Consider the following 27,241-nt stretch of genomic DNA (forward strand, 5'->3'; position numbering starts at 1 on the left):
TGGACCTTGTTTCAGGTGGTCCCTGCTGAGCCGTCAGAGAAAACCACCCTGACAGTGGTTAGCTTATCAAGTTTTTCTTTTTCACCTTTCCAAACGTAACTCCTCTGCTCATACTATTTCTCCCACTCGAAACAAAGTCTCATCTTGTAACTTGAGAAGCAAAAGGATACTTTTTGTGAGGATATTTTTGGTTCTTACGCGGCAATTATGCTGGTGATCTTTGTAAAATGAAATGTATGCATTTCTCTTTTCCAAACTTAGGCACTTCCTTTCATCATTTGGATTTCTAGCCTACTGTCAGTCTGTTAATTGCTAAAATGTTAGGAGAATAGATTTTTGTGCTCTCCGATTTGAGTGAATCCAGAATTGGAAACACACGGTCTCGTTGTACAGATCGCTTTGAAGTTACTGTAAGACTCACTAAATCTTCTTCTGCATGTCTTTTTCTGCCCTGTATGGATTTTCCAAATCTTATCGTCCTTTTTTAAAAAAATTTATCTTTCCCCTGCTCCCCAACCACCACTTCAAATAATAAAATGTAGTCAGGTTATTTTCAAGTGCCTTAATTTCATTGACATTGCCAGCAACTTATAGATGAATTATCTGTTAACCACCTGCCCAAGTTTTCCTGGGGTGTACCCGGGCTAGGCTCCGGGGTCCACAGCTTGTTTGGGGTCCCCGCAGCCAGCTGTGTGCAGTGACGCTCCGTTTCTCTTTTTCAGCGCAATCGCCTCCATCCTGAGGGCCTGGCTTGACCAATGCGCAGAAGACTTCCGAGAGCCCCCTCACTTCCCTTGCTTACAGAAACTGCTGGATTATCTCAAACAGATGATGCCAGGCTCTGACCCGGAGAGAAGAGCACAAAATCTGCTGGAGCAGTTTCACAAGCAAGAAGTCGAAACTGACAGTGAGTGCTTGCTTGATCCCAGGGGAAAAGCTCGATTCTGGTTCTGCAGCCTCCATGTTAAGGACATGGCTTCCCTGCACTTGTTGAAGAGGAGACCTTGGTGTCTCTCAGAAGGACAAGCTGCTGGGGGATTAAAATAAAATTCTCAAGGTTATTCAAGTGCTTCATTACAGAGCCCTGGAGTTTTAGAGCAAAGGGGATTTTTAAGACCCCCTAGTCTGGCTCCATCATTTGATAGATGCGGAATCTGTGGCTCAGAGAAGTGAAGTAATTCTCTAGGGCGTTTATCATACCATAGAGGGGGTGATCTCCTTGGCGATCTTTTATCTCCCCTGGTGAACACGTACCATGCCGAACCTGAGTTTGCTCTTTAGTATCTGTTGAATGGCTCTTCCTTCTGTCAACTGGAAATCCATCACAAACCACGATCCCCAGGCAGCAGGCAAGGGATTACACCCAGTTCTGCTCCTGCCCTCACAGAAACTGGGAAGAGGTGTTCTGGAGCTAGAAAGCGTCGCTGTGATCTGTCCTCTGCCCAAGTGCAGATGACCAGTCACTTGGTGTCTCCCGTGGCCTCATCACAGGAAGTTTCTGTGGCTGTTTTTTCCTCTGTGAGGAATTGACCGCCTAGATGCAAGGACAAAGGAAGAGTCACCACTGGCGGGCATGAGGTGCTTGGAACTGTGAGGCTTTGCAGAAAGCCAGAACGAGGCTAGGACAGGCCTTCGGAGTGACGTTTTATCCCCTCCCGGCGTGCGGGGTGATGGTTGCCATGACAGCTGACCCACTTGGAGCTTCTGACAGGCATTTCCCTGAAGTGACGCCTGATTTCCTTGGGGGGTGGGGTGGGGGGAGGAAATGGCTCCTCCGCACCGATAAGGGAAGCTGCATCAGTGCCAAAGAAAATAACCTTAAATTCCAAACAGTACCTGTTGAGTTTTTTCTATATGGGGGACCAGAGAGTGGCAAACGCAGTTGCATCATTAGATGCTGACTGCCAAGTAGCTCTATCTTGGGTGACTTCATCTGCCCGGAATGTTTGAATACCAGGGGCGCTCCTCCAGCTGCCGGACCTCAACTCCCCTCAGGGCCTCCCTGCCTGTCTTTGTGCTGCGGTGGAAAAGGCTGTGTGAGAGCCCAGCTCTCCCCACTGGGGCCGCGCCTGGCTCCGGGCCTAATTGGGGAACCGGTGGGACCAGTGGTTCATTGTTTCCGACCCAGGGGCTGGGAGGCAGAGCTCATTTGGCAGGCCGAAGCTGGAGAGAGGGAGGTGCTGCACTTGGGAAAGGCTCTCAGGCAGTGCCCAAGAAGGCATTTTCTTCTAAGTTTGGAAATTTTTAATCAGGAAAGCCCAAAGCTGTGATTATTAAGTACAGTTGTCATTGCTGAAAAGGAATTTGAGGAGCTTGGTTCCCATGCACCTATTTTACCCAGTTTCATGCCGGCAAAAGCAACAGGCTCTCCTCCATGTTTTGCACAAGTAAAACCTCGCTTCAAGTTTTTACTCCTGCACTTCTGGGAGAGAGTCGAGAGCAGAAACAGCGAAGGCATGGACTAGGCCCCAGAGTGAAGGGAGCCTGTGATCTTCATTCATAGCAGCATCCAAGGCACATACCGGGCGCTGTGAGTGTTGAATGCCTGCGAGGATCAAGACTTACCACATACGCCCCTGGGCGGAAGTGGGTCAGCCTCCGCATTGCAGTCATGGGGGTGGATTTCTCTAGCAGCTTGCAAGAGGGCTGAGAGGCCCATTCTGAACCTTAGCGTGGGCTTTTCAAATGTCTTGCTCCTGCCCTGAGAGAGGACCAGAGCTATGTGTAGAAAAAGGGATGAGATCCTGGGGTTTTAGCTTCCTTTAGCTCGTACCTGTTGGTGTCCCAGACTCTGGAAAGATGGTGACCAACCCCTTCTACCTTGTCCAGCCATAACCCAGCCCCATTGGCATCAGCACCTTCCACTCTGGGGATGAGGGGCCAGCCCTAAACCACACACCTGTCATCAGAGCTGGCAAGGACTCACATGACACCCCATTAGGGGAAGTGATGTAGGGCCCACTCTCAGTACCCCCTTTACTCTAGAAAACAGGGAAAAGGCCACCCCCAACTTGATCAAGGTGCCTAAAAGGCTTTCATTCTACAAAGAAAGAGGGAAAAGCCTTAAAATGTAAACATTCTGGGGAAGTAGTAACACACTGATTTAAATTTCTGCTAAGATATAACTGAATACAGCTAGTTTTTTTTGGGGGGGGTTTTTGAGAACAGATTTAACAGAGAGGAGATCAAGGAGTGTGAAGGGGGTTGAGACTGGAAACAGCCCAGGAATTGGAGAAAGGTGCCAGGGAAGGGAGGCTGGGGGCTCGAGTTAAACTTCATCCAATTCCAGTCTTTCCAGATGGAGACTTTCCAGATGGAGACGGGAGGTCTTACTCCGTGTGCTGAGCCCTTCAGCTTTTGGTCTGGAGTCCTAGGCAGTGATGCTTACTCACTTCCGGGGTCTGGGCCACACGTAATTTGCTAATTGATGATCTTATCTATAATAAGGCTCAGGCGAGTTTTGTTTAAGACTATTCTGCTTCATGCTTATTTAACTTGAGGGGGAAGGTGAAAGCTACCTCAAAAGTACTTTGAGAATTCTGAGGACTCCATCAGCGTTTCTGACACCCAAACAACCCATTTACCCCCCAAAGCCTGACCTGCCTTTATGCCCAGTCCTTCTAGGCTTCTGTTGTAAATGCCGGCGCCCACCCCCAACCCCGTAATTACAAATTACAAATTATGTACTTGGGGTTCAGGAAGTAGTGGGTTAGTCCTTGAGCTGACTAGAGGGTATGAAGGAGCCCAAGATGAAGGTAACCCCCTGAATGATGCCCAGCTCTGCTTTTCTAGACTTTCCCTAACCTGGCTCTGCCCTTGGTCTAGGAACCCATGGTTGGTCAAAGACAAGAGGCCTCTGAACTTAATAGACTCTAAGAAAAAGCTGAAAATGTGAAGACCTCCATTGCACTCAGAGTTATTGAGCTTCCTGTTCGCTCTTTGGGTTTTCTGAAGGATTAGCCCTCTCCTTCCTAAAGCAAAGTTCCGTTTGACTCTATAAACAAGGTCATATACAGTGACACTGAAGAACTCATTTTCTTCCATCTGTTCCCAGATGGGTTTCCCAGCACCAGCTCCGTCAGCCTGGAAGAGGAAGAGGAACTGGAAGGTGGAGTGTCCGCAGAGTTCACGTGCTTCTCAGAAGACCTCGTGGCAGAGCAGCTGACCTATATGGATGCAGTACGTCTTCTCTTTAAACCCTGGGTAGTGACAGTGCTGGTGGCCCAGGGAGGGCAGTGGGGGAACGTGATTTACGTCTTTTCAAATCCTTGAGAGAAGCTCTGCCTGTAAATACAGAGGGAAGATGTGACTGGAATCAGTCATCTGAATAATTCAGGCCTAAGTTCTTCTTGCAATTCTGGGTGAAGGTGCTTTTCACTCGGCACTCAATACACCCAGGGATATAAGAAGTTTTATCCTGGTGACACAGAACCTACCCCCATTCCCTGCTATTTCTCTCCCTTTAAAAGCAGTAATATTCCAAGATCTGGACTCTTTATTTGGAGGACTGTAAAAGAGCCAAAGTATAAGTCAGGATAAAATAAACTCGCCAAATCCACACGTGACTATCTGGCAGCTCAGTCCCACATGTGCTGCTTGTACCTTTGAAGTTGGACGATTTTTTCTTTTAGCTGATTACGTCAGCCACATTTCATAGCTCAAGCTTAGCTGGTAAATACCAGTTAAAGAAAAACGGTCTATTGTGAATTATCACAATGGTTTTGGCTCTTCTGCCCTCACCCCTTTGAACACAGCAGCATGAGACGTGGCAGAGAGTTTCCATGCCGTGAGCATGCAAATAAACTCTCCAAGTACACCTGACAGTCTGTGTACAGTACATCCTGCTGTTCTCTCTTGTACACAAATCCTTACCTGTCTTGTATTGAATTGTTGTACAAATGAGCGTCTGATTTGTTCAGCGGGTTTGTCACTGTAGTTGCTCCACAACTGACAGCCTAAGAGAGAGATGGAAAATGTCACTGATGATGACTTTTAGGCAAAGACCTGGAAACCAGCCTTCACAGCCCTCTCTCTTCCTTTTACGGTGGGACGTTGAATAGCTTTTCCTTTTCTATGCTTCTTACTCTCTTCATTTTAAATAACATGAAATACTGACATCAATGAGCGTCACATGTGTTGTACTTCAGTGGGTCACTTTTCAGGTGGTCATAGAACATTCATGTGTGTTACAGATAATCCATGATCATCAGTGCCCAGAACATGCCACGGATGTGATTTGGATGTCAACATTATCTTAACTACCTTTTCCTTTTGTTTTCTTTTTTTCTTTTTTTTGATTAGTAGTATAGATTTTTTTTTTTGCCTGGCTTTCCTTTGACAGAAAACTCAAAATGTTTTGGGGTATTTAAATTTCCTTTTGGTCATTGTGTTTCACATGCTCTGTTGAGCAGATTTAGGAAGAACATGTGGGCTTTTCTGATCAATTAATATATTATTTATTTTTGCCTGTTGAAATGAACACCACAAGGCACATCAAGTAGAAATGGATTATTTCCCTATTCACAAAAATACCAATTTACAGGTAACCCAGACGACGTGCTTTGCCCTGTGAAATGTCTGTGTTGTCTTTACTGTCAATTTCTCTTTTGTTCTAGCAACTGTTCAAGAAAGTGGTGCCCCACCACTGCCTGGGCTGCATTTGGTCTCAGAGGGATAAGAAGGAAAACAAACATTTGGCTCCTACTATCCGCGCTACCATCTCTCAATTTAATACCCTCACCAAATGCGTTGTCAGCACCATTCTGGGAGGCAAAGAACTCAAAACTCAGCAGAGAGCCAGAATCATCGAGAAGTGGATTAACATCGCTCACGTAATTGTCTTTTTATAAATATTCTTTGTGTCTAGTAGATACTAGAGACTGCTCCAACACCCTCTTGAAATGGTTTGTCCATCTGATTGAAAGGCAATCAAAAGACCGCATGTCAGGGCCCATTGGGTTTTGTTGTTATTATTGGGTTGTCGGAAAAGTCATGATGCATTTTTGCAACGAAAAACAGAGAAAAAAATATGTCATTGTTTTTCTGACAACCCAATAGTTTTCTTCTGACGTAAGAAAGAAAGTTGCCTTTCCTAACTTGGGAGCTTATTTCTTTTTCCTCTTTTAAAAACAATTGGTCCGTTGCTCACTTATTTCTGCTTGTTGAGCCTCACGCTGCTGCTTCTCCAGGGTGAGACATTCTGTCTGCTTTTTCCTTTGTAATCACAGACTGGGCGCTGGTCCTGCCCTGTGTTCAGTGAGTATAAACTGATAGTCTAAGTGTCAGACTCCTCTTCAACCCAGAGTGAGGGCCCATCTCCCTACCTCCTGCAGATTTGAAGATCTGATACCTTCTCAGAATCCAGAATCTTTGTTTCTAAAGGACTCAGATACACAGATTTCACATTAACCCGGGCTTTTCTGAGAGCCTTACATCTGAAGGTGGAGAGGCAAAGCCTGTTCCTAGGCCTGAATTATACTTTGCTGAGTGTCAGTCTGGTCTCTTGGATCAGCTACATACATGTGATACGACCTTCATTTATCAGCATCTTAATCCTCATCGAGAAAAGGTGAATGGTATTTAGTCAGTTCGTGACCAAATATTTCATGACCTTCTAAATGTGTATGAGCTACAATTTTATGGTTTTGGGGACACAGATAGGATAAACACAATGAATTTGGTCCTGCAGGAGCCTGTAGTCAAACAAGGAAACTAAGATACGCTAGAATTATCTCAGCCCAGGCAGAAGAACAGAACCCTGTGAGAGAAGCCTGCAGGGGTGAAGGGAGGAGAAATCCCTTCCTACTGGGCTGATCGAGAGAGGCTTCGTGGAGACGATGACATTTGAATTTAGCTTTGAATAATAGGATTTTTGGTATTTAAAGACTGGGGACAATTTTTTTTTCTAGGCAGAAGAAATTACATTGCAAAAGCTATATAATTAACAAAGTTGAAAAATAATTATGTAATTATTAGTTACATAAATAGTCCTGTTAGTCCATGTTCTGGGCTATATGAGTCACCCCTCAACCTAAACATATTTTGCGCTCTCTCTCTCTCTCTCTCTCTCTCTCTCTCTCTCTCTCTCTATATATATATATATATATATATACACACATATACATATATATACACATATACATATATACACATACATATACATATATATACACATATACATATATATACACATATACATATATATACACATATACATATACATATACATAGATATACACACACACATACATATATATATATATTTGGCTCCTACCATCCCTTATTGATAGGGCATAATGCTTAATTTTTCACACTCTCTCTTATTATTGTCTTTGATAAAGAGCAAGGCCAAAACAGTGCCAGAGAATCTGCATTATTTTGAGTTTTTAGGTGGTCTGTTACCACAGACTTTTTAGCATATGAAAAAAGTAAGAAGCAAAGAATATCTTATGCGACTTAGATTATTCCTGTTCTGCATTGAGCTTATTTATTGATAGGTAAGAGCTACAAAAGAAAAGTTCTAGTAGAGTGCGACAGAGCGTGGGGTTTCTTTGTCTTCTTAGAAGGAGAAAATATATATATTTTAATCATAAATGTCATATCATTTGCAGCCTTTTACATGTCTCAAAAGAAACTAGCCTATCTACCTTTCATCCATGTAACTGCTTAGAAAATCTATAGCAAGAATATGGCATCTATATGTGTAACAGTGTGGCTCAAACAATGTCTTTTGGTCCAAATTAAATGTAAATTATGCATTGATGTGATAAGAAGAAATACAAGTGAAATAATTTGAAGTATATTCCAGATCCCATGGCGTCTGCTTAAAACCCAAGAGTCCTCACTCTTGGCCATGTAGTTTCCTCCTAGTGAGCATTTGTGTCCCTTAAAATTGTGTAGGCTAGCTTAATAAAATAATAAAACTCACAGGTGGTTTCTTGCCAAGATGTATTCTACTTTTCCTGCATTATAATCAGAATTTCTATTGAGAGGATGTTTGAAAAAAAATGACAATTTTACACACAGAAAGCATTTCTGACCTAACATGACTATCTTTTCTTGGACTGCCTAACTGCTGCATTTTTACTTTTGCATCATGTCTCCTGGAATGATACCTCCTTTTCTAGAAATGGGGCCAGATGCCTTTTCTACTCCGTTAAACCCTTGGCTTAAGCCCCTTTCTGAATAATGTGTTCCATATGTTTATTATAATTTGCATGAAATATCTGTGCCTGAGTTCTTTTATTTATTGCAAGTTTCCTGATTTTTAGAACATAACTTTTGGATTCTGAACCTTTGTTGAACCGTGCTCTCATGGGCTATGGTTTCCAGACTGACTGTAATTTAGTTCTCTCTCCCCGCTCGTCTCTCTCTCTCTCTCTCTCTCTCTCTCTTCCTTCCTTCCTTCCTTCCATTCTTTCTTTCACATTTCCTCTCAACTCTTTTTGTCAGCTGGATTAGACAATGTTAAAAAAGACCTCTCTTCTNCTCTCTCTCTCTCTCTCTCTCTCTCCTCCTTCTCTCTCTCTCTCTCTCCTCCTTCTCTCTCTTTCTCTCCCTCCCTCTCTGTCTCTCTCCCCCTCCACGTTCCCCTTTTAAATAAAGGGAAGGCATCGTGGCATTTAAAAAGAGTAGGTATGACTTTTGCAAAGTACTTCGGCATTTACTCTCGAGAAAATGTTTAGGGTTTTGTTTATTTGGCATAGTTTTAAGCAGCCAGATTTCGGCATGCTGTTAGAGAATGCTGTTTTCCTTTATATTCAGGATTAGCATCACTTCATGAAATCAGCTTTTAAGCAATGTGCCTGAGCAATATGCTCAACCACTCAGGGACCTCTGGCCCCAGATGTTGTGCACGAAGCTAAACCCATGCTCACATGGCGTGCTCCACTGTAAACGGTGTTTGTATTACCCTCCCATACGCCTGCATGTGAAGCATCTCCATTGACGGAAGTCATGGCCCACTCTCCCCATGTTGCCACTGTCCTCATGCCAGCCAAGCAGGGGACCCTCTCCCTGAACATTTTGCTGTCCCCGCCATTTATTCAGCAGGCCCTGGACTCCACAGTCACTGACTGCGGAGGCCACAGACTCTGCGTGGTGGTTGAAATTCTGGGATCAGGGAACCTTTCTCTTTCCTCAGAAAAACGACATCCAGGATGTTTCCTGTTCTCTTTATATTTTGTTTTAAAATGCTGCCAACATGAATTTGATTTGAATAGTCCAGGTTATTTTGGAAACACTGAAGTACCAAGGTGTTTCTGAATGTTTACGATTGCGGCCCAAGCCAATTTGAAACTAAATGAATGTGTATAAAAATATTCCCTCTTGGCTAAGCGCATGAAAGCCAAAGTTCAACTTGTGGTGAATTTTTATGGCCAAGTTATATACACCTCTCTGGACAGGGGTTGGTCATGAGATGCTCGATACCATCTGACCTCCAAGTGGCTGCTGCCCAATTCACTTTGTGGGCCCAAAGGATACAGTGATCTTTCATGTGTATTTTTAGGGCATCTGTGTGCTCTCAGCAGAAGAAAGTCTGCTTTCTCTAGCTTAGCTCTGAGGACTCGCCTCCATTCGTGTTTTTACTAGGAAAGCTGGAAACTATAAAACTGTAACAACAACGCAGAAAATATATTAAAGGAGAGAAAAACAAGCGTACCGTGCCAAAATCTATAAAGTGTTTCGGTGACTGGGGTGGGAGGAAGGAGCCACTTTTTGATGTTCCGTATTTATACAGCTGCCTATTTAGTGGTAAGAATTCATAGCAGCTGTGATACCTCTCAAACAGGAAACCACCAAACTCACTGTATTATTGCTATTTAAATGCCTTTTATGTTTGAACCACTCTCCCTACAGGAATGTAGAATCCTGAAGAATTTTTCCTCCTTGAGGGCCATCGTGTCGGCGCTGCAGTCCAATTCCATCTATCGCTTAAAGAAGACTTGGGCTGCGGTCCCCAAGTAAGTCCCCAAGTGTCTGCTCGCCTTTCCTTGGCCGGGGTGATCCATGGCTGCAGAAATGGTGTGGGTCCTCCACCTTCAAAGCTCTTGTTATATAACGAGAGAAACATATTTGGAAGCCCCTGTGTGCTCCAGGCAGAGTGCATTTTACACATAATCATTAATGCATTTGAGGCAGGGCTGCCACAGAAATCACATCCATTCTCTAAGAGTGCCAAAGCCAAGGTCGCTAGCTTTAGGAATGGTTTAAAGGATGCGCTTATTATCTGGATTTTGAGGGATAAAGTTGTGGAGTGATGGGGTCACAGCAATTTGCCATTATATCTGGCTTTTTCTCAGCCACGTTCCAAAGCCCTAAGCTATTTCAAGATGTGAGGAATGACGTGTGCCTGTAGTTCTTGCTGTTCAGTAAGAATCCATTTAGTTAGTTTCTGCTTCAGCTTATGAAAAGCTATCTTAGTGTTGCTAAAACCTCTAAGTGTTCCCTCCTAGGTACCTAAATTTATTAACAGGCCAGATTCTATATTATTTTTCTTCATATTCCTTGGTGCCACCTTTGCAACAATTAACAATATAATGTCCGTATGAATTCACCATCGCTTCCTCCCCACCCCCCCCCTCACCCCCCCATGTTCAGAGCTTTACTTGTAGACCAGAAAACTTGGTGCAAAGGAGGGCAGGGTGAGTGGGGAGGCGTCTGGTCCCATATTCGTGCAGATTTAGAGGTTGGGGGATGTGTCATGGCTACACACCAGGCCAGCTACATTCAACAAGCCTGCCTAGGTTTGAACTAATCAGAAGTCAGGCTGTATCAAGGAAGAATGTATAAACTGTTTATAGTCTATACTGTACACAGTATAGTCAGTTGCAGTCAGGAGAGATGCCAGCTGGCTCCCTGGGACGGCTGGCTCTTATGGGATTGGTGGATTCAGTCCTTCGAGTGGAAGGTCTAGTACTGAGATTCATCAAGCTGATTAAGCGCAAAGGGACTGACGCTATGCAAACTTGCAAGAGACTGAAATTGGTAAACCGGAGTGTCATCAACTTATGCTGAAAAGGGAGTGCCAGAGAACTCAAGCTTACCAGTGAGCTCATATTCGCAGTCAGAGGGAAGTCTGCATGGGACAAGTCCGATTATCTGTTGCATAATTCTTTGATAGGTAAGGAGAAATATTGAAGTGGATGATCTAAATGCCTGGCGTTCCAAAGCTATAGAAGCCACAGCCATTCAGATGCAAAAGCTCATGTTCTGTTTATGATGCTGTTATCAGTCAGAAGACTGGTAGATAGGCTTTTCAAAGTCCAGTGCAGTTTTCTTAATTACCACTCTTTTCCTGGGTTCTTTCTCATCTTCACTAGTTTGAATAATCAAGGTGACTCTGTGTGTGAGAGATTAGTTGGCTGATTTTCCTCTGCACGTAAATGTTATAAAAGATACGGGTCACATAAAACCATTAGATGATAGGCCCTGGGGAACGAGCTGGGGACATCAGATGCACGCAGGGAACTCATCCTCAACAGCCCTGACTCCTGCTCCTCCCCCTTGCCACCGTTCCTCAGCTGTGGTCCCAAAAGCAAAGGGATGGTCAGGGGCGAAAAGGCAGCCTGGCCTGATTGCAGCCTTCTCTGATTGCAGGGAAGGGTAGTCCTGTCTCTCTTTGGTGGTTGATAAGTAGAACGCTATGGTCAGCCACTCAGCCGGCCAAAAATTTCTTCCACGGCAAATCTGATGTGAAAACACCAGTAACAAAATTAGTGGGCTTGTATCTTAATCTCCTTGGTTACCATATGAGAAAGTCCATTCTTCCAGCTGCCTGGAATAAACAAACAAAAACCCCACAAAACAAACCTCAAAGCCGCGTTCTATACAATGTGGGCGTCTGGTTTGTTTCTTAGTTGGGTGGCTGGTTCATGTTTTAGCAGGGATGCTGCATACGTGTCACAGTTTCTTAGAAGATGCCTCCATATCAGCTCTACTTATTTCCATGGCTACATTCAAGAGACATGGTTAAGGCATCTTACTTGGTTGTCACTTTCCCTGTAATCCTGTACGCTAATAACTTTCACGGACAGAGAAGATATCGATTACTCTTTTTTAGGTCCACGATTACTTTTTTTTAGAACTTAAATAATTAAGTTCTTAATTATTTTTTCCAAAATATAAATAGCTTTAGTGGATTTCTTATTTGTAAGAGCAATATCACACTCACTTTGAAACAGGTTTTTAATAATGGCTTTCTCATGATACTGCTAATGCTGCATATCTAATGATATTGCCTCGTTAATGCTTTGCCTTCAGAACCATCCACTCAGTAACCGTGGAAGGGTATGCAGAGCAAAGCAAGGGGCCCCGTGGAGAATGTACTAGAAAGGGACAAGGATGGAGTTGGCGCTTTGCACGTGGTCCTGCAGCCGTCCTGCAGGGAACTGTTAGTATTCCCATTGTACAGACGAGAAAAGTGAAGCTCAGGAAAGATGAGCAACTTGTCCAAAATCACTTGGGGCAGAGCTGGGATTTGAACCCACCGCTCTGACCCCGGAGCCCATCCTGATTCTGCCATCTACCCGGACTCTGAGTGTAGGACACTGGCCTGCGATTCAGGCAATTTGGGTCCATACCTGCCACTCTCAGCAGTTATCAGCGGAGACTTGGACACACCCCTGACCCTGGCGTCTTCATCTCTAAATGGAGGGGACATGCCGAGATGATTTCTCAGCTCCCATGGGGCTGTGTGTGTGTCATTAAGACAGATTTTTTTTTTAACTTGCTGAAGAGAACATGTCCCAGTTGAACACCTTAATGCCCCAATTTAACAATCCATCTCTATGGTTTTAACATACACGTTTAGAAAGTATCCCTTTCTTTACACAGGTGACCATATTCACCTTTAAAACAAAGCCACCCCGCATGAGAAAAGCCAGTGGTTTCATCTGTTCACAGGGCCCACTGATCCTGAGATCAGTACAGCCTCCTGTAGCCATAGGTACTGAGGACAGCGGGGCCGAAGGTGTTGCGCTTTTCCTGACTCTTCATTTGTTACTGTTTTCTTAATCCCTCTTCTAGGGACCGAATGCTGATGTTTGAAGAACTCTCAGATATCTTCTCGGACCATAATAACCATCTGACCAGCCGGGAACTCCTGATGAAGGTGAGGCTCGTGATGAGACTGGGTGGCCCTGTGGACAGCTCTGGAATCTATTCGAGGGAAGAGTGGCTTGATGGCTCCCTAAATGTCTACTGTCCCATGAGAAAGCCTAGAGCGACCAGAAGGCAGACTTTTTGGTTTTTGCTTTTCATGCTGAATCGGAGTAGGGCTGAGAAAACTCAAAAGTCCAGTTCCGTGGCTTCACTGTTATGCAATCAGATTGTGAAACCTGTGCTCATGTGTATCCCTCTTTACCAAGCTGCTCTGCAAATACCAAGTGCTGGCAGTTAGGTGGGGAAGAGGGCCTAGAATATGCCTTCTCAGCAAATCATCTCCTAGAATGACGGAGGCCAAGCCAGCAATTCCACAGCCTTTATTTGGACTCAATTGCACAACCTGTCAGTCAGCAATATTTGTTGAACACCCAACGAGTGCTGACTTCTGAACTGCAGGCTCAGAAGAGGTATAGCGTGGCTCATTTTATTGCTCGTGACATTTGTTGCATAGCTAATATTTGTGGAGCATTGGACCAACCTCTAGGAATATACAGGTAACTAACATCGACCCTGTTTTCAAGAGCGCACCTTCTATTTGATGAATATAGACACTAAACAAGAATAAGTCAGTAGCCACATAAAGGTACAAATCACAGGGTGTGGACAGTCATCAGAGGGGAACATAGAGCAGATACTGTCTTCACAGTCTTTCTATAAAGTACCTGTATCATCCTGGCTTTGCAGAGAGCCAAGACTCAGAGCGGTAAACAAGACCTCAGTCACATACCTGGTAGGTGGTAGAGCTAGGACGTGAATCCGACCTGGTGAGACTCTAAAGCCTGTGCTTTTGTCACTTAGGTATAAAAGTGTTTCTTCTGACCACTTGAGAGTAGGGCGCGGCATAGGTCAGGTCAGCCTTCATAGGGAAGGTAAATCAGTAATTCCAGAAATACTGATCGAGCAGTCGCTACGTGATCAGTGTGGGGAGTACAACCATATTGAAGGCAGCCCCTGACCTTAAGGAGATTACAGCCTCCTTAGTGGGGGAGGGAGAGAAGTGGACAATTCTAAAAGAATCTGAGATGTGCCACCATAGGGGGAGGCCCTGAACTTGGCAATGAGAAGAGATGATCCTTGTCCTCAGTCTCCTTTTCTGTAAATCAGAGACAATAATCACACTTAGCCTACTGACCTCCTATAAGTGTTTTGCAGACTGACTAAGAAAAAATATTTGAAAACACTATGCAAATGTAAGCTATTTTTAGTATTTGGCAAGCTATGCACATATGAAACCGAAGTATACATAGCAAATGAAAATGCATAAAGTATAAGCTGCATATGGGCGCTTGGGGCAGACACTTGGAGTAGGAATGAAAGACAAGTGGAGATGGGGTTACTGAGAAAAGGCATCCAGCTACTAACTGTTGGACGAGTCCTTCCTATAAGGGCACCTGTTACTTCTTCCGGACTATTCTCCTCCTAAGTCCTGCTTCTCCTTCATGTCTCATTCTGGACTCCTCGTCTTCTGGAACCCTCCCGCCACATCCTCAGGTCTGAGTAGCTTCTTCCCCATGTCTGCCCCAGCACCTGTATGCGCCATCGGAATTGCCTTGTACACCCCCTGTCTCCCTCATGGCCTATAAGCCTCTTTCAGGCAGGGACTGGGTTGATCTTTCTCACTGTTAAATTACTAATGCCTAGCACAGTGCCTGGCATGTAGCAAGTGTTCAGAAGCCATGTTGGACTGCGTGAATTGACGGGCCTTATCATTCACGTGACTTTTTAACCCCTTGCCCACTATTAGCCCTTCTCGGAGCAGGTGACATGCGCAGGGCAGTTGATGCTGACGCCTGATTCTGGTTTGGCCTACCTGCTTAAATGCACGCTAAATACTGCTTGCCGAGTGTTACTGCTCCCTGCTTCTCGTCCCCACGGATTTGGGGACTTTAAATGGAAGCTCTTCTGGCTGGAAGGAGATGGCTTAGTGGTCTCTCTGCCCGTAATACGAAGCTAGACAAACTGGAGCCACGCATTCAAATCCCAGTAGCTCTGAGTCATCCTTGCAAAGCAGATAAGTTGAATACTGTGCCGCTCATGGCCTGGTGGCAGTCTTCTGGCCGAAACCTTAGAAACAAAGCTGTGTCTTGACATTAAAGGTTCCATAAACCTTCCTTAATGGTAGAAGTTTACCCGAGCGCTCTCAGTTAGATTTCTTACATATGGCTCAAATCCCAAAGAAATGAAAAACTTGGCTATGAGTCCATGTGGTCTGTGCACTATCATTATGATAGTGGAATGTTTTGGGCAGTGGCTGCGTCTGTGTGGGTATCTTTCCACTCATCTTTGCTGAGCATTCCTTCATACGAAATATATAATTCTGGATGTTCATTCTCAGCACAGTGGTAAAAAAAAATGAAATCAAGGTATTTAGGTTCTCCAAAGAACCACTGCGAAAAGTTGCTGTCTCTCTTTCTAGACTGATATGGTTGGGTAATCTTAGTCTGAAATGGCCTCTCTTCTCTTCTACGCCTGGGTAGACATAATGTGCCACCTCTATAATATTATGACTAAGGCAACGTAATAATTAGCAAGAATCTATGGTTTGCCTTTCAATTGTTGGAAAAAAAATTTTTTTTCTCAGAGATTATCTTAAACCTGTCACCTCCGTATGATTTCCGGAACTGAGATCATTCTAAGCAGGTAAATTAGAGAATCCACAGATTTCAAAACAATAGGAAAGCAGAATACCACCAACGCTCCTTGGTTCTTGATGAGAATTCTTCCTGGTTGGACTGATACAGACAACTTCCAGAAAGGCCCAGGAATTTGGCTCTTATGGAGATGTATTATTCAGTCAAGCCCCAAAATGCACTAACATCAGAACTGGAGCAGGAGATTTTTAGGACTGTGAAGACCTATTCAAATAATTACCATTAGCTTCAGAGCTATAGTTTAACTGACACCACTGAGAAGGAACCAATGCCCGGGTAGCGCCACAGTAGAAGAGGGCCCTCAGAGGTCCAGGAGCAGGGTGGATGAGGGCAGCTGAACTCTGCTCAAGAGGGAGACAGAAGGTGAGACGCAGGTGAGAACTTTGCACTAGAGAGAGGGAGGGAGGACAGATGGGGAGAGAGGAGAGGAGAGGGGGAGGTAGTGGGAAGTTTATGGAGGGAGAGATTTGGAATTCATCCAAACGTAGGTGATGATTAAGGTCTTGGGACTGGATAGGATTTCCAAAGACACGAGTATAGTGAAAAACAAGATGACTTTGGCAGAAAGAAGACTCACTAAGAAAGTCCGAGCAGCAAAGGAGGCAGGAGGAAAGAACCACAGTGATGCAATCACAAAAACCTGTGAAAAGCTTCAAGAAGTTTCAAGGGATTGGTGGTGTGAGACGCTGCCAACCGAGGAAGAAAAACACTGAAACTTTTGGACGTGGCAAATAGTGGGTTTTCAGTTGACACCGTGTTTGGAAGAACTGCGCTAGTGATCCAGCCAGAGGTGGGTGCTCCTTCTCAGGAACTCACAAAGTCACGAAATCCGCAAGTCTTTGAGCTCCATCTCACGTCTTTATCTCTCCTCCAATGAGGAAGTTATCCTAAATGCTCTCTGAAGATTGCCTCCCATCACTGTGATTCTGTGATTCTCAGGAACCTTTCACTTTTCAGGAATCCTTCTTAAGAATTTTAGGTCTACCTGCAATGATTTTCATACATTAAGAAAGTGAAAGGAACCAGAAAGACCTACCCACGTGTAAGTCAGAATTTATTTCTCACTTCAAGCAGATTATCAAGAATTTGGGAGGAACCACAACCACGTATAGCACAGGAAATGGCACATTAGGCCACTTTCATACATCCCCAGGAAAAGCTATAAGTGGGGGATTATTAAACAATAACTGTCCTGATTATCCTTTGTAACAGGGAGAATTAAGATAGTGAGTCCCTGTGGGTTCTGTCCAGTTGTGTACCTGGAACTGGGTTAAGGCTGGTGAATGACAGAATATAGTTGATACCTCCCTGCCATCAGAAAGGCCAAGTCACCGAAAAAGATCCTCTGGCGGTTGCACAGTAGCGAAAGATCACATGCTATGGTAATATAATAAACCCCTGGAAAACCGACTCAGGGAAATCTAATGTGGATGTTACACATTACTAAATTGTGAAATGTGCCTCCCATTCATACAGTTCCTGGAAAATGAGAACTTAACAAGACTCTGAAACCACAAAACCGAAACACTTTATGTTCAGTCAGCAAACTCAAGATTAGTCATTATGTAGAAGAGTTTTAAAAAGTTTGTTGTTAGACAGGCAGGAGAGAAAGGACAGCCATGTGTCCTCAGGCGCCCAGAGGAAGGATTGATCTGTGAGGGTTCCAAACCTGAGCAGCAACTTGAGAGGATTGATTGGGGAAGAAAAAGGGGGGAAAAAAAACGCATGAAGGTCTGGATTTCATAGATTGGTGCGGTGCCATAGTACTGGACTTCCTCAGAAAACTTCCGGTACAAGTTTTCTTTAACTAAGAAATACCACAGAAATAGTCCCTTTTCTTTCACAGAATGCTGGTATGTGCATTTCGGGCCAGGATCAAGAAATCACAAAATGTACAGAGAAAGAGATCTTCATTTCCAGGACGTGTCTTTCCTTTGAGTTACGTTAGGGATGTGTAAAAATTGCCTCCAGTTCCAGGGATTGCCTGCCCCGCATGGACGATTGATCTTATAACCAAACCAGTGGCTCATCTGAGAGAGTAGTAGGGAAAGAGGATAATCCAAGGCCACCAGGTTTTGCTACAAATAGACCACTTGCATCAAGCCAGCCATGCATGTGCGTCCTTCAGCCCAGAGCTGGCTGCAGGCCTCTTCCCTGTGCATGGCATCCAGGTGGCCGTGCAGAGGGTCTGCACCAGAAACCAGGTACAAGTTCACTTCTTTCTGGTGTCATTCTCCATCACTCTCCTCTGTGTGTGCTTCGTTTCTTAGGAAGGAACCTCAAAATTTGCAAACCTGGACAGCAGTGTGAAAGAAAACCAGAAGCGGACTCAGCGGCGGCTCCAGCTCCAGAAGGATATGGTAGGTACGGCCCTCGGTCTTCCCGAGAGCCCACGGGAGAGCCCATGAGTGGGTGCCTGAGCTCCCGCATGGCACCTGCACCTTCAGTCCACAGGGCATCCATGCTTCCCTACAAGTGCTTCCATCCCTCACCTCGTTCCTTCTCAGCAACCCCGGGAGATCTATAGGAAAGATGTCATTACTCCCATTCCCATTTGACCCAGTAGGAAATAAACACTGAGAGCCACAAATCATGGTGTTCCCTGGAGCATTTGTTTTTCCTGGTGGTAAGGGTAAGTCTGCAACAGGGAGACCCTCGTGCCTCTAGCTGGCTTCCTCCGTCCACTCCTGCACTTAGAAGCTGCTGCCGCCTTGGCCTTGAGACCCCCTTGGCCTTGGAGTTCCCTGGCAGGAATGCCCACTTTAGTCAGCTTTGGACCCAGGGTGGCTGGGGGCCTGGGTGCCGAGGACAGAGAATGTCCTCTCCCAGGAGGACCTGCTCTGTTTACTCGGGGATCCTCTCCTTTGTTCCAGACTCATTTTCCAGCTCTCCTTACTAACCCCAAGGACTGACCAAATCTCTCTAATTTCCTAACACTCACAGGAGTATCATCCCTCCCTCCTTAACTGAAAGGTAGTTATTTATCATCATTAGCTTTATTTAAAGAACTCTCCTAACTTTTAGCAAGAAGGGGGAAACCAGAGACAGGAGATTAGAAACCGACAAACTCTACATGTTCTTATCCGGCCTGGAAAGGATTTTCTTCTTCTCTGGGAAGCTGGACCTAAATGAGGAACGGGTTTGAATTGATAGGACTCTCCTGTAACATAAAGCCTGTAAAAACTTCACAGCATTTCAGACTTTTTTTGTTGTTCAAAGACAAATTAAAAATAGCTGTTAAAAAAAAAAAAGACGATTATTTCAGTTCAGGGTGAGACCTTGTACGCATAATGGGGAAGGAAAAGCCAGCTGACAGTGAGCTCCTGAAGGACAAAACCCCCCATGGTGGGAGCCTCATGAAGCCGTTCTGGCTGAGGAAACAGCCAGTCTCACGTCAGGCAGCCTGGCCTCGCCCTGGCTGAGGCTGTTTCTTGCCAGAATTTCCATAAGAGCCTCAGGGAAACTTGGGAGAAAGTGTCCGTGGAAGCCCTTTTTAATTTCCTTTTCAACGTGGTTAGTACCTTGGTGGCCTTATGGAGAATACAGATGATGTCAATGGAAATTTGGTGAAACTAATAAAGTATATACCTGCAGTTGAAGTATTTCTACCTTGATTTCCAAGGGCCAATATCTTAAAACTAAGCTTTTTTATTTTGGGGTTTACAGATAAGTAAACCTGTAACCCCTCTCCCAGTTGCCCTTTTGTTGACATTGTCTGTGGCACATCTGTCAATCCCGAGATACTGACAGTGGCGCATGACTGTTAGCTAAAATCCAGACCTCATTTGAATTTCACCATTTCCCATCAGTATCCTCTTTCCTTCCAGGATGCAGCCCAGCGTACCACACTCATACAGTTGTCACATCTCCCCAGCCTCCGCTGGTCTGTGACAGTTTCTCAGTCTCTCCTTGTTTCTCATGACCATGACAATCTTAAGGAAGACTCTCCTGAAGTCCTTAGAATGTCCCACAATCAGGGCGTGTCTGTTGTTTTCCTGTGATTAGACTGAGGCTGTGGGTTTGAGGGGAGAAGGTCCCAGGGGTGAAGAGCCATTCACATCACATCATATCAAGGAGTGAATGGCATCCGTGTGACACCTGGTGTCACTGGTGCTGTTAACCTTAACTATGTGATTAAGGTAGGGTTTGCCAGGTTTTCCACAAACAAGTTACTGTTTCACCTCCTGTATTCTTTGGAAGCGAGTCACACAGTCTACCCAAGGGGCCATTGTAATAATAGTGGCCTCTGCTCCTCTTGTGGTATAATCTTCTCCGGTGTGCAGTGGTCTACTCCTTCACCGATGGCGAGGCCATCCCTTTCCAGGGCCATTTCTAGAGTGTCTGCTCACTCTGAAAGAGAAAAACTGTCTTTCCAACCTGGGCCTAAGCAAACTCTAAGCCCCTCTGTTAACACTTTTGAATATACTTCTCTGATCCCCTGGCTTTGAGGCTTGTTTTTCATAACTCTTAAAGTTAGCTACTAGATGATAGAGTTCTTGTCTTATTTGTGTAGGAATTTTAAAATTTTCATTCATGGACGTTAGCACGAGTCGCCCCAAAGTAGGCCTTGAACGCTCCTTAGTTATCATCCAAACCTTGTCACGGCTAACTTGGCCATTCAAAGATGGCTGCTTCCATTTGTGAGTGGGCACATTGCTGCCTGCAGCCTCCAGTGGGCTCAGTTGCTCCAGGGTGGAGGCTGTTGAGACCCTCAGACTTGTCAGTAACAACCACGACAGTTCTGCTGTTCTTGCTCCTCAGGGTGTGATGCAGGGCACTGTGCCCTACCTGGGCACCTTCCTGACTGACCTGACCATGCTCGACACTGCTCTCCAGGACTACATTGAGGTGAGTCCTGTGCAGGTGATGACATTGGACCTGCAGCCTTCTCACTGGATCCCCAAGAGAGAAAGCCACTTTATTAGTATCTTTGGAGGGCCAATCACACCCGTGGCGTTGTGCTAGATGTTCTAGGAATACAAAGGCGAATAACACCAGGAGTGGCTCACAGTCCAGTGGAAGGCACACATCAAAGCAGGTGGTGGTTGACAGAAACATTAAGAGTTCAAACAGAAGAGGGGAGGTTGTGATGAGTTCCATAGAAGGGCGGAGATGGCAAGGTCTTATGAAGGAGAGGGTTTGAGCAAGACCTCGAGGTGGAGTGGGACTTTGGGAGGTGGCAATAATGCCCTACCATTCTATTCTGTCTCATGGGGTAGGGAGAGACTCAGTCAAATGTGTGGACTTTTAAGTGTTCCTTTTTTTTTTTTTTTCTTCATATTATTTTCTGCTCTGAGGCACCCTCCCAGGTGCATGTGCACACACTCTATGGGAAAAAGAGGTGAACCCAATCAAACAAGCTACTTGTTAGTAACAGTATTAAAATATGAAGTGGAAAAGAAGTTGGACATTTGAAGTGAGATTTAAGGATTGCTTATACGTATTTAAACTTATCTCACCTGCAGTTATCACATGCAGTCAGCCTTTATAATTAGAAGGAGTAGCACATGTTTTGCATAGACCTCCCTCCAGGCTGGTCATAAATGTTGTGTGCATGCTCATTGATTTCACATTTCCCAGGCTCTGTGTCTCTTCACATCCTCTGTCTCAGCTTATCTCAGGACACACTCATCAGTGCTGGGGAATTTTGGGGGCGTGACCAATGATTTCGAAGTTAAATTCAGCCTACTAAGAATAGTTGCTGAGGGGATGAAGTATTGAAACTTAACTTTTCATGATGCTATATAGAAGTGACTTCCCTTTTGATAAAGCATTGACAATTTGGTTCCTAGTATGAGCCAAGCGCCATCTGTTTTTGTTGCTTTTGGTCAATGAAAAAAAAAAATGTAATGGAACATTTGCTCAAGCTTTTGCCTTTCCTGGCTCTGCAAATGCATTTCGATTCTGAGTTGTAATTCCTTTGTCATTACCATTTTAGTTGGTTTCAGACATTTTAACAGAAGGCTGTTTGGCTATCCTTTCCTATTATAATTAAAAGAATATTTTTCTTCAAAGTAAACGAACAAACAAAACAGAAACGAACTCATAGATACAGAGAACAAACTGATGTTTGCCAGATGGGAGTGGGTTTCGGGGAAGTGTGAAAAAGGTTAAGGGATTAAGAAGTGCAAATTGACAGTTATAAAAACAGTCACGGGGATGTAAAGTGCAGCATAGGGAATATAGTCAATAATATTGTTGTAACCGTGTATGTTGTCAGATGGGTACTAGACTTATTGGGGTGATCATTTCATAAATTATATAAATATCTAATCACTATATTGTACACCTGAAATTAATATAATACTGTATAACAGTGGTAATTGAAAAAAAGTTTTTAAAAGAATGTTTTTCTTAAACAACGCTTCTCCTCTTCCATAGTAGCCATAATTATAGTGTCATTAATTAATTGTGAGTTTATTTTAATCTTAATTAAAATTCTTTGATCTATTTTAATAAGACCTAGAATAACACAGGGCTTGGCTGTGTTTCAAAGTAGCTTGGTTTGTCACTCTTTTTTTTTTTTTTTCTTTCAGGGTGGGCTGATTAATTTTGAGAAGAGGAGGAGGGTAAGTAGAGATATTGGCCGTGATTTTCTGTTTTACTTTATTTATCTGACAGCATGACAAAATGAAAGAAGTGGGGGCTTGAGTATTTTGTAAAGGCAGGAAAAAATGAGTTAGCATTTATTGAACATTTTTCCTATACCCTTGTGCTTAACATATTCCTATGTATTATCCCCCAAGAGCCCTGTGAGGTAGATTTCTATCACCCTTAATTCAAACGTGAGGAAACGTGAGGACTCAGAGAGATGCGGTAACTTGACCAGAGTCACCCGGTAGCGGAACTGGGATTCATATCTTGTCCAGCTGCTCCAAAGCCCACATTCCCTTCCTTACCCTCCTTGTCTTCCTCTTTACAATCCGCGGTAGTAATAACAGGTTCATCCTATTAAGGAGAGGGGCTTCATTAGAGCAAATGACATAGAAGAGTTAATAAAGATGGTTAACTCTCATGGGTCTGTTTGAGGGAGGAAAGGAAGAGGCCTTCATGGTTACAGGTGGATAATTATTCTTTTCCTTTCCTGTCGGCATAGGAAGGGGTGTTCAACATCAATTTCATTTTTTGTGTGGACAGTAACATAGGTCTGCACTATGGTAAAGAATGATAAAACAGAGCTTTGAAAATTTGCTGTGGCTGTAGTGTTAACATGGTGTATTTAAAAAGATATTTTACAAGATCNAGTATTAAAATATGAAGTGGAAAAGAAGTTGGACATTTGAAGTGAGATTTAAGGATTGCTTATACGTATTTAAACTTATCTCACCTGCAGTTATCACATGCAGTCAGCCTTTATAATTAGAAGGAGTAGCACATGTTTTGCATAGACCTCCCTCCAGGCTGGTCATAAATGTTGTGTGCATGCTCATTGATTTCACATTTCCCAGGCTCTGTGTCTCTTCACATCCTCTGTCTCAGCTTATCTCAGGACACACTCATCAGTGCTGGGGAATTTTGGGGGCGTGACCAATGATTTCGAAGTTAAATTCAGCCTACTAAGAATAGTTGCTGAGGGGATGAAGTATTGAAACTTAACTTTTCATGATGCTATATAGAAGTGACTTCCCTTTTGATAAAGCATTGACAATTTGGTTCCTAGTATGAGCCAAGCGCCATCTGTTTTTGTTGCTTTTGGTCAATGAAAAAAAAAAATGTAATGGAACATTTGCTCAAGCTTTTGCCTTTCCTGGCTCTGCAAATGCATTTCGATTCTGAGTTGTAATTCCTTTGTCATTACCATTTTAGTTGGTTTCAGACATTTTAACAGAAGGCTGTTTGGCTATCCTTTCCTATTATAATTAAAAGAATATTTTTCTTCAAAGTAAACGAACAAACAAAACAGAAACGAACTCATAGATACAGAGAACAAACTGATGTTTGCCAGATGGGAGTGGGTTTCGGGGAAGTGTGAAAAAGGTTAAGGGATTAAGAAGTGCAAATTGACAGTTATAAAAACAGTCACGGGGATGTAAAGTGCAGCATAGGGAATATAGTCAATAATATTGTTGTAACCGTGTATGTTGTCAGATGGGTACTAGACTTATTGGGGTGATCATTTCATAAATTATATAAATATCTAATCACTATATTGTACACCTGAAATTAATATAATACTGTATAACAGTGGTAATTGAAAAAAAGTTTTTAAAAGAATGTTTTTCTTAAACAACGCTTCTCCTCTTCCATAGTAGCCATAATTATAGTGTCATTAATTAATTGTGAGTTTATTTTAATCTTAATTAAAATTCTTTGATCTATTTTAATAAGACCTAGAATAACACAGGGCTTGGCTGTGTTTCAAAGTAGCTTGGTTTGTCACTCTTTTTTTTTTTTTTTCTTTCAGGGTGGGCTGATTAATTTTGAGAAGAGGAGGAGGGTAAGTAGAGATATTGGCCGTGATTTTCTGTTTTACTTTATTTATCTGACAGCATGACAAAATGAAAGAAGTGGGGGCTTGAGTATTTTGTAAAGGCAGGAAAAAATGAGTTAGCATTTATTGAACATTTTTCCTATACCCTTGTGCTTAACATATTCCTATGTATTATCCCCCAAGAGCCCTGTGAGGTAGATTTCTATCACCCTTAATTCAAACGTGAGGAAACGTGAGGACTCAGAGAGATGCGGTAACTTGACCAGAGTCACCCGGTAGCAGAACTGGGATTCATATCTTGTCCAGCTGCTCCAAAGCCCACATTCCCTTCCTTACCCTCCTTGTCTTCCTCTTTACAATCCGCGGTAGTAATAACAGGTTCATCCTATTAAGGAGAGGGGCTTCATTAGAGCAAATGACATAGAAGAGTTAATAAAGATGGTTAACTCTCATGGGTCTGTTTGAGGGAGGAAAGGAAGAGGCCTTCATGGTTACAGGTGGATAATTATTCTTTTCCTTTCCTGTCGGCATAGGAAGGGGTGTTCAACATCAATTTAATTTTTTGTGTGGACAGTAACATAGGTCTGCACTATGGTAAAGAATGATAAAACAGAGCTTTGAAAATTTGCTGTGGCTGTAGTGTTAACATGGTGTATTTAAAAAGATATTTTACAAGATCCAAATGAAAATGAACAAGAAAAATAATAACTTCACCCTAGGGTATTGTCCTTGTTCTTCAGTTATTCTTTCATTTCACAAATACTGATGGCGTCCTGAGGGGTTAGGCACTCTGATAGGTTTGGGTTTTGCAGCAGCAAAATAAAAAAAGCCAGAACTCCCTGCCCTCTTCAAGTTCACAGTCCAAGAGGAAGGTGGACACATCAATAGGCATTCTAATACACCCTGAAAAGGTCTTGTGAGCAGAAGTAGTGGGTGTTATAGGAGCATGTAGGAGAGGCATCAATCCCCACCTGGTGGGGTCAGAGACACTTCCAGGAGGAAGTGATATTGAAATTAAACCCAAAATTTCAGGAGCTAAGCAGGCTGAGCTCATTAGTAACAAGACGTACCAACCTAGACAGATACATCTTCTGTCCCTTGGTAGAATGTACTTGCTTCTTTAGCCTGATGATCTATGTTCCTTGAGGATACTGACCAAGGACTGAGGTCATTGGATGGGAACTTGACACCGTGGAATCTTGTCAGTCGTTGAGTTCCTTCTGTCATATCCTGTAATGATAAAATATTCAGTGATTGACTCCGCAGTTACCCATCTTTGTACTTTAACTTCGCGATGACTCTGATGGTAACCTCTTTCCTTTTAAGACTAGCATGTGAAACTCTCGGAAAGTTGGAGTAAGGCTAAAGCTTCTACCCATTGCTGACTTAAAAATTAAAACCTTTATTGACGCATCTAAAGTATAAATAATTTTGGACATAATTGTATACTTGCTTCTCTTGTGAGCTTTAAAAGACTTAGTTAAATGATTTACTGGAGTAGTAAAAACCCAAGGATTCAGGAAATCTAAACATTCAAGTTTATGAGGCCCTGAACTGTTTGGATATTCAACCCTATCAAAACTTATTTATTGAGGGGTCAGGGTTGAAGAAGGTGGGGGTGGGGAACTTGGGAGATTCCTGACTTACAGTAATGTTTTCTTCACCTTATAGCATATAGAAATAGAAATTTTAAATATACTTTAGAAGTATTCAATTCAAAAAAACCTTTTCTATCTCTAGAATGAAAATGGAAAAGAGAAAAAGGAAGACACTCTGACTCTCGGTTGAAACTAGGTTGGGTTGCTTTGGGAGCTTGTCTTATTCATATAAATTGCTTTCTCAAGGAGAACGGAGGATTGGCAATGAAAGCGTACAAGGACTTGAGAGATTCCGAGTTAGAATTTTAAAGAGTTAGCCAGCTATTTTATTTCTAAGAAAAGCAGTTCTTCTGAGTCCTCCTGGGTGATTGTTTTTCCATCGTTTATCCTAATGTGGCATGTGTTCATGTTGAAAAGATGTATATTTCATTGGCCTTATTTGCTCTTTCTTTCTTGGTATTCTGTCTGCTGTAGGAATTTGAAGTGATTGCCCAAATAAAGCTCTTACAATCTGCCTGCAACAGCTATTGTATGACCCCAGACCAAAAGTTCATCCAGTGGTTCCAGAGGCAGCAGCTTTTAACAGAGGAGGAGAGGTAGGTGGATACACTGCCCATCAAGGTGGAGCTCTGGTGTTGGCAAGAGGAATACTGCAGCCAGGTCCTCGTTTGGCCATTTAGTCAACAGTTTCGTAAGCAGCTACTAGTTCCTCAGTTTTCAAAGGATCATGATACAGCAGGAAAAGCTGATGTGATAGTATCAGGATGTGCTTTCAGATTCTTGCTCTACCATTTGTTGATCTTTGTAATCATGGTCAAGTCACTGATTCTTCCTGATCTTCAGGATGCTCACCCGTGAAGTGTTTATTGGTGAGGACTAAATGAAATCATATTTGGGAAAGCCCTGTGAAAAATGCTTGTCTCCTTATCATCATCGTCACCACTACATCCACCATATTGTCACCATGTTTGTCACTATTAACTGGCACTAGCTTTCAGAGAATTTTCAGTCGGAGAGGGGAGATAGACTCATTGAAATAGGATCAGTAACTGAAGTGCGGCAGGACCTCCAGGCGAGACCAATTCATTTGGCCAAGGAAATAGGGGGGATTATCATAAATTGTTAACATTTGGGCGGGGCTGTGAAGGAGACAGAAGATTACAACAGGAGAACTGGAGAAGAACATTCCAGACAGACAGAAGAACGTGAGCAAAGGCCTGGTGGCCTGACATGTTTGGCATTTGGGGGAACAGTGAGAACTCTGGTGTGGATGGTACACCAGGGACAGGTGGCTGTGGAGTGGTTGACAAGTATGGAAAGGTACATCCATCCACTCCAGTGTCTTGAATGTTGGCGCAGCAGGGTTGGAGCCTTTATCGTGTAGTCCAGAGGACTAG

General features: G+C 43.5%; 1 protein-coding gene across 2 annotated transcripts in view; it reads left to right on the top strand.

Moving 5' to 3' along the window:
* RGL1 (ral guanine nucleotide dissociation stimulator like 1) overlaps nucleotides 1-27,241 on the top strand; it is a 226,258-nt gene that overhangs the window by 179,030 nt on the left and 19,987 nt on the right. For both annotated transcript variants that reach the window (XR_002123139.1, XM_019635546.1), the window contains exons 6-14: nucleotides 723-907; nucleotides 4,055-4,179; nucleotides 5,616-5,831; nucleotides 9,859-9,962; nucleotides 13,027-13,111; nucleotides 18,086-18,175; nucleotides 20,577-20,663; nucleotides 22,352-22,384; nucleotides 26,319-26,440. Coding sequence is in view for 1 of the 2 variants with exons in the window: in XM_019635546.1 (XP_019491091.1) it covers nucleotides 723-907; nucleotides 4,055-4,179; nucleotides 5,616-5,831; nucleotides 9,859-9,962; nucleotides 13,027-13,111; nucleotides 18,086-18,175; nucleotides 20,577-20,663; nucleotides 22,352-22,384; nucleotides 26,319-26,440 (1,047 nt within the window). In the remaining variant the exon portion in view is untranslated. The remainder of the gene's footprint in view (nucleotides 1-722; nucleotides 908-4,054; nucleotides 4,180-5,615; nucleotides 5,832-9,858; nucleotides 9,963-13,026; nucleotides 13,112-18,085; nucleotides 18,176-20,576; nucleotides 20,664-22,351; nucleotides 22,385-26,318; nucleotides 26,441-27,241) is intronic.

The sequence above is a fragment of the Hipposideros armiger genome, unplaced genomic scaffold (assembly GCF_001890085.2).
Source record: "Hipposideros armiger isolate ML-2016 unplaced genomic scaffold, ASM189008v1 scaffold_22, whole genome shotgun sequence".
In the NCBI taxonomy this organism is placed as follows: domain Eukaryota; kingdom Metazoa; phylum Chordata; class Mammalia; order Chiroptera; family Hipposideridae; genus Hipposideros; species Hipposideros armiger.